This window comes from Rhamphochromis longiceps, linkage group LG5 (genome assembly GCF_057381845.1).
Source record: "Rhamphochromis longiceps isolate RC_006_pf linkage group LG5, R_longiceps_female_GT1.1, whole genome shotgun sequence".
Lineage (NCBI taxonomy): Eukaryota > Metazoa > Chordata > Actinopteri > Cichliformes > Cichlidae > Rhamphochromis > Rhamphochromis longiceps.
This window is the reverse complement of record NC_140561.1, coordinates 1057685-1070473: the sequence shown is the minus strand read 5'-3', so window position 1 is coordinate 1070473 and position 12789 is coordinate 1057685. Positions and strand designations below refer to the sequence as shown.

General features: G+C 41.0%; 1 protein-coding gene across 1 annotated transcript; it reads left to right on the top strand.

Annotated features, from left to right (window-relative positions):
• The first annotated feature begins 1760 nt into the window (after positions 1-1760).
• On the top strand, positions 1761-9695 carry LOC146669010 (acidic mammalian chitinase-like). The gene is made up of 11 exons (XM_085407833.1): positions 1761-4962; positions 5311-5340; positions 5430-5634; positions 5924-5980; positions 6079-6244; positions 7025-7149; positions 7390-7513; positions 7640-7822; positions 8205-8321; positions 8428-8554; positions 9417-9695. Exons 1-11 carry the CDS (start codon positions 4860-4862, stop codon positions 9623-9625), a joined length of 1446 nt encoding a protein of 481 aa, XP_085263959.1. The 5' UTR covers positions 1761-4859; the 3' UTR covers positions 9626-9695.
• Positions 9696-12789: the final 3094 nt, after the last annotated feature.

The following is a 12789-nucleotide window of genomic DNA, read 5'->3' as shown; positions in this document are numbered from 1 at the left end:
AAAAACAAAGCCCCAGACAAAGACAATAAAAACCTGGCCTGAAGGAGCCCTTTCTCAACTGCAGGACTGCTTCTCAACAACTGTATGGGATTTATTCTCCAGCCACAACCTCCAGGAGTACACGGACACTGTACTCTCGTACATCAGGAACTGTGTTGACAATATCACCGTCAACAAAAGGGTCAGGGTGTTTCCAAATCAAAAACCCTGGATGAATAGCGAAGTGCAATCCCTCCTAAAAAGCCGCAACACTGCCTTCAAGTCAGGGGACAGGGCTGCGTATAGGGCGGCCAGGGCAGACCTGAGTAGAGGCATCAGGAAAGCTAAGGCTGCCTATAGGAGGAGGATTGAAGATCACTTTGCTGACAACGACCCCAGAAAAATGTGGCAGGGGATCAATCACATTACCAACTACAGAAGCAATAACCAGGCAACATCTAGGACTGATGCCTCACTGGCTGAGGATCTAAACCGTTTCTTCGCCCGCTTTGAGACGACCAAGCCCTCAGCTGCCACACCACTTCCACCCGCCCCCAGCACTGGCACACTAACACTAAGGGAGCACCAAGTGAGGTGTGTTCTAAGGTCAGTGAATCCCAGGAAGGCGGCAGGTCCTGATGGAATACATGGAAAGGTTCTCAGAGCATGTGCTGACGAACTGACCGGAGTCTTCACTAAAATCTTCAACCTTTCCTTGTCATCAAACACCGTCCCGCCCTGCCTCAAAACCTCCACCATCATCCCCATCGCCAAGAAGACAGCTGTGGCCAGCCCAAATGACTACAGGCCTGTTGCACTTACGCCTGTAGTGATGAAGTGCTTTGAGAGACTGGTCTGTCAGCACATCAGGGCCGGTCTGCCTCCCACTCTGGACCCCCACCAATTTGCCGACAGGACAAATCGTTCCACCGAGGACGCTATCACCATAGCGCTCCACACTGCGCTGAGTCACCTGGAGCACCGAGGAAGCTATGTGAGAATGCTCTTTCTGGACTTCAGCTCAGCATTCAATCATATCATCCCGGAGATCCTGGTCCAGAAACTGTCTCACCTGGGACTCTCCACCCCCATCTGCCTCTGGATCAAGGACTTCCTGACAAATAGACCACAGTCTGTCAGACTCGGCCCCCACCGGTCCAGCACCATCACACTCAGCACCGGGTCTCCACAAGGATGTGTTTTGAGTCCCCTCCTGTTTACGCTCTACACATCCGACTGCTCCCCTACCCATCTCTCAAACACCATCATAAAGTTCGCGGATGACACCACAGTGGTTGGACTCATCTCAAGGGGGGATGAGTCGGACTACAGAGATGAGGTCAACAGACTGACTGAGTGGTGTTCAGTTAACAACCTCCAACTGAACACCACGAAAACTAAAGAACTTATCTTGGACTTCAGGAAGGGCAGAGCAGACCCGGCCCCACTTTACATTCACGGGAGCTGTGTGGAGAGGGTACACTCCATGAGGTTTCTGGGCGTGCAGATATCTGATGACCTCTCCTGGACTGCAAATACTACAGCGGTGGTTAAAAAGGCCCAGCAGCGTCTCCACTTTCTGAGAGTGCTCAGGAGGAACAACCTGGAGGAGAGGCTGCTGGTGACATTTTACAGAGCCACCATAGAGAGCATCCTAACGTACGGCATAACAACATGGTATGCAGGGTGCTCAGCTGCAGACAGGAAAGTACTGCAGAGGGTCATCAACACAGCCCAGAAGATCACTGGCTGCTCTCTGCCCAGCCTGGAGGTCACTGCAAACTCTCGGTACCTCAGCAGAGCTGGCAATATCATCAAGGACCACTCTCACCCCAGCAACCAACTGTTTGAACTATTACCGTCAGGCCAACGGTACAGGTCACATAAAACCAGGACAAACAGATTCAGGGATAGCTTCTTTCCCAGAGCTATCACCGTAGTAAATAAGCACAAAAACAATTGAACCTATTCCATACCGTCACTGTCATTATATTATGCTGCTATTCATACTGTCATTATATTAATGCTGCTATCCTGTATATATTGTACATACTATTGTTTGAGTACTTACGATTGTTTTTTTTGTACTTTTTATATTTTACATTTATATTTATTATTGAAACTTGCACCAAGGGAGTGGCACTCCAATTTCGTTGTACTCTGTACAATGACAATAAAGGCTATTCTATTCTATTCTATTCTATATTGTGTAACTAGTCCATCAAATGAGATAAATTCTGTTCCTTCTAATATATGTTCTAAGTATTTGATTCCTTTACCACTCCAATCTGGAAAATTAATCATATTAATGTTTTGTAATATGTCAGGGTTGTTCCAGATAGGTGTACGTTTGCATGGGATTAATGAAGACTCTGTCAACTTCAGAAACTCCCACCATGCTGTCTGAGAAGAGGTGATGCTGATGCTTTTAAAGCATTCATGTCGTTTGATGTTTGAGCTGATAAATTGTCTGAAATCTCTAGATTATTGCATAGTGCTTGTTCTACATCTAGCCAAGGTTCATCTAACAGAGTGTGTTTGAACCATCCTGAGATGAACTGAAGCCTGTTGGCTAAGAAGTAGTGCTGAAAGTTAGGTAGATCTAATCCTCCTTTATCCTTGGTCCTCTGATACACTGAGTTTATGTTTCCAAAGGAATTTAGAAATATGAGAATCCAAAGATCTGAACCAGTCTGGTGACGGTTTGTTCGGGATCATTGACAATAAATAATTGATTTTTGGCAAGACCATCATTTTTACTGCAGCGACCCTTCCCATGAGTGATATGGGTAAAGATTTCCATCTAGCCAGATCACCTTCTTCTTTCTTTATTAGTGGGATGTGGTTTAATTTAGTTAAATCTGCAAGCTTAGGACAGAAATTAATACCTAAATATTGAGTATTCCCAGGTTACAGTGGGGTAGAAGAAGAATTATGGAAGGAGCAATTAATCGGAAGAACTGTAGATTTTGACCAGTTAATCGAATAATCTGAAAACTCTTGAAAAATAGTTTATTAATGTAATTACCTCAGAGAGATTGGTTTGTGAGTTCTGGAGGAAAAGCAACATCTCAGAGCCTCCAAAAAGAAAGAAGCGGAAAGATATTAATACCTTAGAAGATGTAGTCAGGCTACTACATGAAAGTAAAAGGTTCTACATCCTTGCATATTATGCCCTTAATCACTGTATTCTGTCTAATTGCTGCTGCTACTGTTTCAAAAACACTGCAAACAGTGAAGGGGAGAGTGGGCATCCCTGCCTGGTGCCCTCAGGAGACAGAAGCTGGAGGATGTCTGGTCATTTGTTCTGACACAAGCTGTTGGAAAATTGTATAATACTTTTTAACCAGTTTATGAGTTTCCAAACCAAATTTGTGTCAAGTTGCAAATAAAAATTTCCAGTTAACGCTCTCAAACGCTTTTTCTGCATTTAGAGAAAATTTTTTGGTTTCAGTGTTTTTTCTGCATGAACAGTCTATCAAATTAAGTAATCTACGTGTGTTTGTTGATGAGTGCCTACCTTTTATGAAACCAGTTTGGTCAGGATGAATTAAGAGGGGGGTTATCTCCTCTAGTCTCTTTGAGAGGGCTTTGCAGATTATTTTGAGGTCTGCATTAATAAGGGATATTGGACGATAGCTTGAGGGATACAGGGTCTTTCCCTGGTTTTAGCAAGAGACTAATATTTGCAGAGTTCATATTTGTTGGTAGTCTGCCATTTTCCATGAATTCCTGCTACATCATGTGGGATACTGGTGGCAGAATTGTCCAGAGTTATTTGTAGAATTCTGCTGGAAAGCCGTCTGGACCTGGAGCCTTATTACTGGGCATACTTATCAGGGCTTCCTGGAGTTCACCTGGCGTCAGTGGGGACTCCAGTGCCATTACTTGACTGTCTAGTCATTTTGGAAGAGTTACGTTTTTCAAGAAAATGATTAATTTCATTTTTAGATGGATTTATTTGTGGTGAATATAAAGTTTCATAGAAATCCCTGAAAATATTCATTCTTCCAGGGTCGTATATTGTGTCACTGTTGGTCTCTGTTTTAAATTAAATCAGCTTTCAGCTTTAATTCAAAGGATTTAAAATGGTGCTGCATTAACTTACAGCCATTTTATACACAGTCCCACATTTTTAGAAATGTGCCCAGTACTAAATTAATATAATTATATAAGGATATAAGAGTTTTTAAATACTTGGCTTTGCATTCTGACTTTAATCTACAGCCAATGAACATTCTGCACACACTGCATCATTACAGTTGATCTCAACCTAACAGCTGGGAAAGGTTTCAGCACCCAGACAAACCTGAAGTGGTTAACCGGAAGAAAATGTATGGCTGGATAATTTGCTGTTATTAATTAATAGATACAGTACTGATTATGCTTATCATTGCAATGTCAGCTATTGATCTGATAGCTCATTTCCAAGTCAAATTATTGATTGGGTTTACCATGTCTTACCTGGAAGGGGGGTTATTAGGCACGTCACCTAGACTCCCACCATCCTGAATCTTTATCACTTGCACTTTGATACTTTCTATTAGTCATGAATGAGTAAGATATAAATCTGTCCAACTCCATCAAGCTCTGAAGTCTGCTCCAGTGTGCCTTGCTGGAAGGTAATGAGATCGATGAGTTCAGTCGGGTTCTGATTTGTGTTGTACACAGCTAGTATTTTGCTGCAACTGGGAATATTGTTTGTACATTGTAGTGCACATACTAGCAACTACACATAAGCCTCAAATTAAGGATTCAGTTAGTTTTTAGATTTTTTGTTGTGTTGTTTTAACAATCTGTAAAATTTCACTCAGGTAATGTTCATCTGACTAATTAAGGAGCAATTGTAGTTGAAGCTCTGATTTTGTGACTCGTGTAGGATGAACTATCTAATGACACTGATTTATAATTACTCAGAAGCTCAGTTCTACAGAAGGACACCAGGGGAGTCTCCAGACCACAACATGGCAAAACTCCTTATAGGTAAATAACGTTCATTCATTCTTCCATTAATTTTTCCTTGTTAATTTATTGAGCGGTAGAGCATCGTCATTATAATACTGAGTTCATCATTATTGTTATTTTAATTACTCTGTATTTTTTTCTATCCTTCTATCTTGGATAAAGATTACGTGTATTTACTAGAGATCACGGCTCAGGCGATGATTTAAGGATTTATGGTGTTTCTCAACAACAAGGCAGATGGCTGCATGGCATTTAAAACACATCAATTTACCAGCACCGGGCATCAGCTAAAATGTTAACAATCATATCTAACAACAGTAATAACAAAAGCGACGATTTTCACGTTTTCTTGTTTCCTTTTTTCAGCTCTGGGCATTCTGTGTGTTATACACATTTGTAAGTACCTGTGTTCATTGACCGAGTCTTGCCACCATGATCAACGTTTCAGAATAAACCCAACGAGTCTTTGCTCTATCTGCCCTTAGGTTCAGCCAATAAGCTGGTGTGCCATATGACCAACTGGGCCCAGTACAGACCGAGTGCTGGCAAATTCACACCAGATAACATCGATCCCTTCCTGTGCACCCATGTCATCTATGCTCTGGCCACCATTAACAGCTTCAACCAGATCAGCCCCATTGAGCACAATGATGAGGAGCTGTACAGGAGCCTTAATAGCCTGAAGAATGTGTGAGTTCAGTCGTGCAATGCACCAGTATTAACCACAATTTAATATTAGCCTGCAACCACTTTTAAGCCAAAAGCCACGTTTCAGTGTTTCCATCGCAGCTTCTTTCAGCAGAGTAGCTTTTAGAAGAACATTTAAATAAGAAGGATGAGTAACCTTGAATTCTGTCACAATATTTGTAATTATTTAGAAATAATTGGGATCACAACGATGACAGCAATCTGACTGGAAGTCAGGTGTTCCTTAATTATTTAAGGTTATGTCTTTGTGTCTCCTGCTCTCTGCTAACAGCAACCCTGCACTGAAGACTCTGCTGACTGTTGGAGGAACTGTTAATGGAGTGAGCCCGTGAGTTTCACCGTCACCAGTTCTCAGATCTCATATCTACCTCTATTACTTTCATGTAGACGAGATGTCATGTTTTATATTTCCCTGCATCCCACCAGATTCATTGCTATGGTTTCCACTTCTGAGAATCGTGCACTCTTTATCAAGTCTGCCATCAGTTTCCTGCACGCCCATAACTTCGACGGGATAAACCTGGACTGGGAATATCCTGGACACAATGGTAGCCCAGAAGGTGACAAGGAGAAGTTCACTCTATTGGTCACGGTAAACACAGCTCACACTGGCCTCAAATTTTAAATGCAATGTTGACGCTAGACTACATTGTGGCATGATGATTAGCGCTGTTAGCGGTGACAGTAGGTGTGAGTATGAGTGTGAATGGTGTCTCTGTGTTAGCCCTGTGAAAAACTGGTGACCTACGAAGAGTGTAATCTGCCTCTCACCCTGTAGCAGCAGGACCCTGAACTGAATAAGCAGGAAAAAATGAATGGATGCTGAATATCGAGTGTTTTCTCTACCACTGGATTCTTTTGGTTGGGTTAATTTCAAAAAGTTGCTTTTTGTTGAATTTTTGTTGATCACTGCATTGCAAAATTTTGTTGATGAAATGAAATAATTCTTGTAAAACAGAGCAGCCAATAATAATCAATCCATTCAGTGTCTCCATGGTCTCATATGTTAAACCTCACAAATATTAAATGAAAATAAGGTCCTGTGTGTCTTTGACCTTGAAATAACACTGCACTGGAAATCTTGTTTCTTGTGTTACATTCTGTACCCTGTGGTTGATGAAAGGATGAATGTACCCTACCGTGTTTTCTTTCATTTTGCCTCTGTCACCATTCTTTTTCCTAACAGTTTACAATATACATTACTTTACTTATACATTACTGTATTTATGTAACAACTGACACCTTTTCTTCACAAAACCCAAAAAACCCTTTATCATAACAGTGCATTGCTTTGAGAATAATCATTCTTCACTGTTGTAATCAGAATTTTCTCTGACTGGCTCTGCGTTGCTTTTGCCCTTTCCCCCTATAGGAGCTTGTAAAAGCATTCGAGGCTGATGCCATAGAAAACAAGAGAACTCAGCTGCTGCTATCGGCCAATGCTGCTGCAATTCCTCAGACTGTTGATAGAGCATATGAGGTCGCCAAGATTGCACCGTAAGCTTGATTTCAGCATTTGTACATATTTTCAGGAAAGTAAGGAATCCCCCCAAAAATTTTCACCATTACTGAACTTTAGCATTAGCAAATAACTCATTAGTATTAATTATTAGTGTTCCTTATTTCAAATGACACAGAGCCCAATTTTACATGTATTGTGTGACCACAAAGGTCCCATATGGTCTGTGTCTTTCACAAATGAACAAATGTATTGAACAAAAATTTCCAACCCAACAGACACTTTGACTTTATCAACATCATGACCTATGACTACCATGGTCACTGGGATCCAGTAACTGGACACAACAGCCCACTGTATGAGAGCGCTGTGGACTCTGGCATACAACTTCATTACAACATAGTAAGAACCACACTATCACATCTACATCTGTCCTCGCTTTCTTCTTCAGATAAAGGTTATCCAATCAAATGTAACATAACAAGTTTAACACAAGCTTTATGCAATGTTCGTCTCCCTGTTTTGTAGAACTCCTCTATAGCCCACTGGGTCTCTCTGGGCGCACCATCTGAAAAGCTGCTGCTAGGTTTCCCTACTTATGGAAGGACCTTCCGTCTTAGCGGTGGGGCAAATGGCCTGGGAGCACCAGCCAATGGGCCCGCAGGTGCTGGACCCTACACTCGCACTGAAGGTTTCTGGGCCTTCTATGAGGTACAATAACACATTCATAAAAAGCTCAAGTTTGTTTGTGCTGTAAGTCACCTATTACTCCATGATTGGTGGCTGTAGCTCAGGAAGTAGAGGAGGTCATCTATTAATTGGAAGCTCTGTGTTTTGATCCCTGGCTGGTCCAGTATCCTTAGGCAAGGTATTGAAGCCCATGTTGCTCTCCAATGTGTTCATCAAAGTGTGAATGTTAGATAGAAAGCATTTAGGTGTGGAAAAGGTGCTTGTATGAATGCATGTTTCATAAATCCCTGTGAGTGCTCAAGTAGAGTAGAAAAGCCCTATGCAAGAACCTCTTCACCTACCATTAATCCACTTAAGAAGGAAAATGTCAGTCCAAAAGCCTGTGTTGTTTCTGGGTTACCAGATCTGTGACTTCACTAATACTGCTACTCTTGGATGGATCTCTGAGCAAGAGGTTCCATATGCCACCTATGGGAGTTCCTGGTTGGGCTATGATGACCAGCGCAGCTATTCTTCCAAGGTAAACAGGTTTGATATGCCTCAAATAAGACAAGTTCTTGCATTTGTTCTGTTCTATTGAATTGTGCCCACTTTTATTATAATCAGTTTTGTTGGCTGTCCTGCAGGTCCAGTGGCTGACTGCCCACAATTTGGGAGGTGCTCATGTGTGGACTATGGATATGGATGACTTCAGTGGATCTTTCTGCTCAGCTGGAGATTATCCTCTCATCAACCACCTCAGGATTTCAATGGGTAAGTGGTGTAATTCAGCTAACTCAGCGTTTATAAAATACAATAGAATACAACACAACTTTATTTATATAGCAGATGTAAAACCAAAGGTACACCAAAGTGCTTCACAACAAGGTTAAAACATAACAGATAACAGGGTACAAATAAACTAACAAGTGAGAAATGCTAGTTAAACAATCAATACAGATAAAACAGGAAATAAAGCATCTCAGCGTAATCTAGTGGATAAAATCACTGAGAATTCGTAAATGTAAGGTGGGGGTTTTAGGGGGTCCAAGAGTATCAGCAAATTGGCCCCGGGGAATATGGTTATTAAACTACACTGTTTCTGTTTTCTTCTCATTTAATATAAGAGTTATCAGAGAGCCAGTCTTGGACCTCTCTCAAGCACTCTAGCAGACAGTGTACTGGCGACGAAATGTCATCAGACAGTCGAAAGTAAATTTGAATATGGTCAGCATAAAAGTGAAAGGAGATATTATACTTCTCGAAGATAGAGAAGATAGAGCACATACAATGAAAACAACATAGGGCCCAACACAGATCCCTGGGGCACACCACAGAGAAGCAACAGAGGAAAAGAAGCAGTGACGGAGTAGGACCTATCCGATAGATACGATCTAAACCAGTTAAAGGCACTACCCCTTATGCCTACTGTATGTTCAAGCCTCATTAGGAGGATATTATGGTCCAGCGTAACAAAGGCAGATGTCAAGTCCAATAAAACTAAGACCGTAGAGCACCCTGAGTCAGCAAATAAAAGAAGGTCATTAAGGACTCTCAGCAGAAAGAAACAAAAGAATAAAAACAAAAGTTTGGTCACTTTCTGCATATAACCTTTTTTCAATTTCCTGTGATACAGGCTTTGGTCCAAAACCTACCACTACACCACGCCCTACCACAACTAAGGATCCTGCTGCTGACTTCTGCCGTGGCCGTCCTGATGGGTTGTATGAAAACCCAGCTGACAAAACCACCTACTTCCAGTGCTTCCAAGGAAACAGCTACCTGCACCATTGCCAGCCTGGTCTCATCTACTGGGACTCCTGCAAGTGCTGCAACTGGCCCTGAGCCACAGAAGCATGAATTAGAGAACAAAAGTTCAACAATACAAAACAGTCAATTATGGTTCAGTAAAATCTTGCCACAACTGAAACTGATAAACATCACTGTCCTGAGTGAGAGCAGAAACAGAAAGCATTGCATTTGACTCAATATTTTCTTGACAAAAATAAACTAAATCAATTCATAACGTGTTCCAGTGATTGGCTTGAATATTTGTCTTTGATGTGCTTCATAGAAAAAAAATAGACAAAAACAAAAGAAACTCATATACATGATTAAATATTTTTAAAACTGTGCCTTACTACATTATATGTAATTGAGCTGCTCTAATTTTAAGTGACAATTATTGCTATGTTTTCATTTTGTGAACTGATTATTAATAATAATAATAATAATAATAATAATAATAACTTTATTTATAAAGCACTTTCAAACAAAGTGCTGTACAACTGTTTAAAACTAAAGAGATAAAAAATAAATAAATAATAAAAAGCGATACATAGCAATACACGTAAAAGACACAACACAAGTTAAAAACAGTAAGAATTTAAAAACTAAAAGCCAGGAATTAAGACTTGTAAGATAAAGTGAACAAATGTGTCTTCAGCTTAGTTTTAAAAACCTCCACGGAGCATGCCTGCCTAACATCTTGAGGGAGGTTGTTCCACAGAAACGGGGCACGAAAAGAAAAAGCACGCTCTCCAATTGTCTTTTTTCTGGCTCTAGGAACCTTTAGAAGGCCAGAGTCCTGAGATCGGAGAGCACGGGATGGAACGTAAAGATGTAAAAGGTCGGAGAGGTATGAAGGTGCCAATCCGTTTAAAGCCTTGTAGGTGAGCAGCAGGACCTTAAAATCTGCTCGAACCTGACAAGGTAGCCAATGCAGAGATCTCAGAACAGGGCTAATGTGCTCAAATTTCCCAGTTCTTGTTAAAATGTGAGCAGCTGCATTTTGCACCATCTGTAGACCTCTAAAACTTTTCTTTGGTAGCCCAGAAAGAAGAGCATTGCAATAATCAATACGGGAAGACACAAATGCATGGACAAGAACCTCTGCAGTGTCGCTTGACAAAACTTGTCTGGCTATGTTCCTCAAATGATAAAAGGCGGTCTTTGTTATCTCTATTACATGAGATTTAAAACGAGAGCACCATGTCAAACCACACGCCCAAGGTTTTTACCTTGTCCCTACAATTTATGACACTGTCATCAATTCTCAAGATTAAATTTTGGGACAAGTGCTGAAATTTGTGTGGCCCAATGACCATCAACTCTGTCTTATCATTATTTAGGAGCAAGAAATTATCTGATAACCAGCCCTTAATTGCAGATAGACAAGATTCTAGTTTAGAGACTTCAGCACAATTTCCAATGGTTAAAGGAACATAAAGCTGCAGGTCATCAGCGTAACAATGAAAGGTTACATTAAAAGAACGTAATAGAACACCAAGAGGCAGCAGGTACATAGAAAACAGCAATGGTCCAAGTACAGAGCCCTGACGGACCCCATGCCTCACTGCACAGGTCTCAAAGAGATCATTTTTAAAACTAACAGTCTGAGACCTCCCAGACAGGTAAGATCTCAGCCATGATAAAACATTTCCTGTAATTCCAATAAAATGTTCAAGCCTATCTAATAAAATGCAGTGATCCACAGTGTCAAACGCAGCACTTAGATCCAGCAGTAATAAAACTGAAGTGCGATCATTGTCTGCATTAACCAGCAGATCATTTACCACTTTTACTAAAGCTGTTTCTGTGGAGTGATTTGGTTTAAAAGCAGACTGAAATGCTTCAAACAGATTGCTTGTTGACAAATGCTCAGTGAGCTGCTTAAAAACCACTTTTTCAAAGATTTTAGAAAAAAAAGACAGATGTGAGATGGGTCTATAGTTTGCAACCATATCAACATCCAGTCCAGGCTTTTTCAAGATCGGCACGACCACAGCTGATTTCAAACATTCAGGAAAGACTCCAGTCGTCACTGAAGTATTTAAAAGAAACAGACTGTAGGGTCCTAATGCTGACCACAGTTCCTTTGTAACCCAGGCTGGTAGAGGATCCAAAGAACAGGTTGTACATCGAGCTGCTTTTACAACCTTAGTTAATCCATACAGGGAAATGACCTCGAAGTCAGAAAATAGTTTATCAGCACCAACAGGCAAAGCAGCCGAGTAGTCTAATGAAAAGCTTTAGGAGGGAGTAATCTGATTCCTAAGTGTTTCAGCCCTGTCTCTGAAAAACATAAGAAAGTCATGAGCTGTCAAATTTGAACAGCAGAGAGTTGAGTTACTTTCTGTTGCGACACTGTGTTGAAAAGGAGTTTTGAGTTATGTTTATGACTCATGATAAGATTTGAGAAATAATTTGCTTTCGCTGCCGACATCGCTGATTGAAAAGAAGACAGTGAGTCCTTCCAAGCCTGGAGAAATACTTCTAGTCTGGAAGATCTCCAGTGACGCTCTGCTTTTCTACAATTTCTTCTCAAGTTCAGGAGCTCCTCATTTAGCCAAGGCATAGGGTTCCTTTGTTGACATTTTGACTTCTTTATGGGAGCAACAGAGTCCAGTAATTCAAGAAGTGTATTATTAAGGTTCACAGTCAAGGTGTCTACACATAACTCCTGGGTATAAATAGGGTCCAACACATCAGGTAGATGTAATTTAACTCCAAGCAATGCTTCGGGGCTAATATAACGAGATGATCTGAGGGGCAATCTTCCCCTCGCAGAAGCTGGAGATTTAGGGATTAAAATATCAAATAAAATTGCTGAGTGGTCTAAGATAGGTAAAACACAATTTTCAGTCATTGATACATTCAGTCCGTAACCCAAGACAAGGTCTAGGGTGTGGCCCTTACATGTTGGCCCAGACACAAATTGTGTGAAGTTTAAGGAATCAATTACATTTAAGAAATCTTTGACCAGGGGTTTATCCTCACAACATAGATGAATATTAAAGTCCCCCACTATAAGAATCCTTTCGTAGTGAGCGATAAAACATGTCAAGAAGTCTGAAAATTACGAAGTAAACAAGTCATTATATTTAGGTGGACGATAGATGACTATAATTAGAACCACAGGACAGCTTAAAGTCAGGAGTTGGGACTCAAATGAGGTAAAAACACCAGGACTTTGTATCTGTTTGCATTTAAAACAGTCTTTGATGATA